Source organism: Pseudorca crassidens, chromosome 15 (genome assembly GCF_039906515.1).
Source record: "Pseudorca crassidens isolate mPseCra1 chromosome 15, mPseCra1.hap1, whole genome shotgun sequence".
Lineage (NCBI taxonomy): Eukaryota > Metazoa > Chordata > Mammalia > Artiodactyla > Delphinidae > Pseudorca > Pseudorca crassidens.
This window is the reverse complement of record NC_090310.1, coordinates 37,040,196-37,044,278: the sequence shown is the minus strand read 5'-3', so window position 1 is coordinate 37,044,278 and position 4,083 is coordinate 37,040,196. Positions and strand designations below refer to the sequence as shown.

General features: G+C 70.0%; 1 protein-coding gene across 1 annotated transcript; it reads left to right on the top strand.

Moving 5' to 3' along the window:
- On the top strand, window positions 1–2,860 carry NTN3 (netrin 3). Its single transcript, XM_067706932.1, has 6 exons — window positions 1–1,292; window positions 1,364–1,552; window positions 1,643–1,792; window positions 1,961–2,011; window positions 2,140–2,214; window positions 2,511–2,860. Exons 1-6 carry the CDS (start codon window positions 365–367, stop codon window positions 2,858–2,860), a joined length of 1,743 nt encoding a protein of 580 aa, XP_067563033.1. The 5' UTR covers window positions 1–364.
- Window positions 2,861–4,083: the final 1,223 nt, after the last annotated feature.

Below are 4,083 nucleotides of genomic sequence, written 5' to 3'. Positions count from 1 at the left end.
GGCGCCCCAGGCCCCGCCCGCCCTCGGCCAGTCCCGGGAGGCCGGGAGACCTGCTCGACCCGGCCCTCGGTGGGTGAGTGCGAGCGGCGGGCGGCGGGTGGGGCCTCTGCGGGCGGAGGCGCCGAGAGCGGGGGCGACGCCTGTCAACGCTCCAGGCCTAGCGGGAGGACGCGCCGACATCCCCGCTGCTCCGCTCGGCCCGGGGCGTAACGGCGGCTGCGCCCACCTCTGGGCCCTGACTGGAGCGGCCCGGGGCTCTGGTTGCTCGGCACCGCGGGCCAGCGGGCAGAGCCTCGGATCGGGCTCTCTCTCCCGAGGGCAGCGGCGTGGGCCCCCGGCCGGCTGACCCACGGCGGCTCCGGCCATGCCCGGCTGGCCCTGGGGGCTGCTGCTGGCCGCGGGCACAATCTCGGCCGCGCTGAGCCCGGGGCCGCCGGGGCCCGCCGACCCCTGCCATGACGAGGGGGGCGCGCCCCGCGGTTGCGTGCCCGGCCTGGTGAACGCGGCCTTGGGCCGCGAGGTGCTGGCGTCCAGCACGTGCGGGCGGCCGGCCACGCGGGCCTGCGACGCTTCGGACCCGCGGCGGGCACACCCTGCCAGCCTCCTGACCTCCGCAGGGGGCACCACAAGCCCGGTGTGCTGGCGTTCGGACTCGCTGACGCAGGTGCCCCTCAACGTGACCCTCACAGTGCCCCTCGGCAAGGCTTTTGAGCTGGTGTTCGTGAGCCTGCGCTTCTGCTCTGCACCCCCCACTTCGGTGGCCCTGCTCAAGTCGCAGGACCATGGCCGAAGCTGGACCCCACTGGGCTTCTTCTCCTCCCGCTGTGGCCTGGACTATGGCCGCGTGCCTGCCCCTGCAGATGGCCCAGTTGGCCTGGGGCCCGAAGCCCTGTGCTTCCCTGAGCCCCAGGCCCAGCCTGATGGGGGTGGCCTTCTGGCCTTCAGCGTGCAGGACGGCAGCCCGCCAGGCCTGGATCTGGACAGCAGCCCGGTGCTCCAAGACTGGGTGACCGCCACAGACATTCAAGTAGTGCTCACAAGGCCTACCATGCTGGGGGACACGAGGGACGCCACGGCCATGGTCCCTTACTCTTACTCAGCCACTGAGCTCCAGGTGGGCGGGCGCTGCAAGTGCAATGGGCATGCCTCCAGGTGCCTGCTGGACACCCAGGGCCATTTGATCTGCGACTGCCGGCATGGCACCGAGGGCCCCGACTGCGGCCGCTGCAAGCCCTTCTACTGCGACAGGCCATGGCAGCGGGCCACAGCCCGGGAAGCCCACGCCTGCCTTGGTGAGGCCTTGGAGGGTGGCCTGGGGATCTGAGACCAGGCCAGCCTGTCCCTGACTCATCCCTCCCTGCAGCTTGCTCCTGCAATGGCCATGCCCGCCGCTGCCGCTTCAACATGGAGCTGTACCGACTGTCTGGCCGCCGCAGTGGAGGTGTCTGCCTCAACTGCCGGCATAATACTGCCGGCCGGCACTGCCACTACTGCCAGGAGGGCTTCTATCGAGACCCAGGCCGTGCCCTGAGTGACCGCCGCGCTTGTAGGGGTGAGCCTGCTGCCAGCTACCTGCACACCCTCACCTTCTGGTTTCCCACATCCCTAGATGGGCTTCTGACCATCCCACTTCTATCCTCAGCCTGTGACTGTCACCCTGTTGGTGCTGCTGGCAAAACCTGCAACCAGACCACAGGCCAGTGTCCCTGCAAGGATGGCGTCACTGGCCTCACCTGCAACCGCTGTGCCCCTGGCTTCCAGCAGAGCCGCTCTCCAGTGGCACCCTGCGTTAGTGAGTGATGCTGCCCTGCTTAGACCACCTCAGCCAAGGTCAACCCAGCTCCCTGCTGCTGCCTACCTGGGCCCCGCAGATCCCCCTGCCCCCCTCAACTGTCCCCTGAGCCCTGCAGATTCCCTTGGCTCCCTTCAAAGGAAGGCCTTTATCTCATCCTCTCCACAGAGACCCCTGTCCCTGGACCCACTGAGGAGAGCAGCCCTGTGGAGCCCCAGGGTGAGTGGAGGTTCCAGAGGGGGCATGTCCTTGGCTGGAGGGGGCTATGGATTTCAGGAGGGGAGGAGGAGAGGGTGGGAGAAGGAGGTGCAGATCGGTGCCAACCTCCTCCTGCGCCCTCCTCCCAGACTGCAACTTGCACTGCAAACCTGCCCGTGGCAGCTACCGCATCAGCTTGAAGAAGTTCTGCAGGAAGGACTACGGTAGGCCACCCTCAGGCCTCCTGCCCCCGTCCTCCTCACCTTGCCCTACTTTCTCTCCGTATACCCTGACCCTCGCTGGACCCCAAGGCCATCCCCTGGCCCTCAGGTCCTACGCTGTCGCCGGCCCCGCCCTGTCAGCCCCCGTGGCCTCTTCGTGCTCCCGCTGCGGCGTGTCCTCTTTGTGTTCCTCCTCCACCCCGCCTCCCACCCCCGCGGGCGCCGTGTCCTCCTCTGCGCGGCCCGCCCCCTCCGGGCCCCGCCCCGCCTGACCCCGCCCCCTCTCGCCTCCCCCGCAGCGGTGCAGGTGGCGGTGCGCGCGCGCGGCGAGGCGCGCGGCTCCTGGACGCGCTTCCCGGTGGCCGTGCTTGCCGTGTTCCGGAGCAGCGAGGAGCGCGCGCGGCGCGGGAGCAGCGCGCTGTGGGTGCCTGCGCGGGACGCCGCCTGCGGCTGCCCGCGCCTACTACCGGACCGCCGCTACCTGCTGCTGGGGGGCGGACCGGGGGCCGCGGCCGCGGGTCCCGAGGGCCGGGGGCCCGGGCTCAGCGCCGCCCGCGGGAGCCTCGTGTTGCCTTGGCGGGATGCGTGGACGAGGCGCCTTCGGAGGCTGCAGAGGCGCGAGCGGCGGGGGCGCTGCGGGGCGGCCTGAGCCCGCGGGCCGGGCGGGGGCCGGGCGGGGACCGGGCGGGGCGCTTCTCACACATCAAGGCACACCTTCATCCAGTGCATCCGCCTCACGAGAAGTCTTTGCTCGCGTCGCGCGCGTCGCCATCTGGGCCCCCTGCCCCGACACTGCCCTGCGCCTCCTTCGGTGCCTCGAGCTCCTGCCCAGGAGGGGTGTGACGGACGCAGGGACACCCCCGCCCCAACAGAGGGATGTGATAGCCCCAGAGAGCTGCTTTGAGGCCCCCTGGAGCACCTGTCATCCAAAGGACCCCTTGGCCCCCCCACCCTCAAGCTATCTGCCTTCTCAAAGGGACACCACGATACCCCCAGAGGGCTGTGAACCCCCTGTGGGGCCGAATACTTAGAGGCTCTGCGAACACCTCAAGGGCCTCTGTGACACAGCCCCCCGTGATGTCGTGGTCCCTCAGCGTTCCCACCTTCCTGAAAGGCACTGACACCCCCCTCAAATAGTTATGAACACCCTTCTGATGCCAGGACGCATAGAGATCTGCGAATACCCCAAGGGCCGCTGAGAGTCCACCCGCCCCCGGACTCTGTGATCCGCCAGAGAGCGCCCTGACTCCCCAAGAGGCACTGTGGCTACCACAGACGCCTGTGGACCCCCATGGAGCTCGGTGACACTGGCTCCCCCGCCCCCTGTCAGGACACGCAGAGGGCGCTATGACTCCTCCCCCAACGAGGACGGCGGCCTCTGGTTCCCGTCAGTCCCGTAGGTCACCTCTGCCTGTCCTGTCTCTGCCGGCTGGGCGTCCGTGTCCCTGCCCCCCGCTGTGTTCAGCCTCTTTTTTGCCCCCTTGTGTCCCTGTCTCTTGTCTCCGTCTGGCTGTCTATCTCAGACTCGGCCTCAGGACTCCTCCACCCAGGTCCCACCCGGAGGTCCCCCCATGCACTCCTCCGCCCGCTCGGGACCGGACGTCGTGCCCACGCGGGCGCGCGTTCCCAGGTCTACGCGTAACCCGGCAGCGACTCCGGCGGGCACCCCTGCCGACCCCCGATACCCCAGCCTTGCCCACAGCTGGGCCTGACAGCCACCCGCCCACTCGCGCGCGCCCCTCGCCTCTCATCGGGACCCGTGCTGAGCCGGCGCATGCTCCTGCCGCCTCGCCTCGGGGCGTCAGCGCGCATGCCCGGAGCCCGCTGCCCCAGAGACCCGCGGGCGCCGCGGGTGGGCAGCCGGCGGCCCGT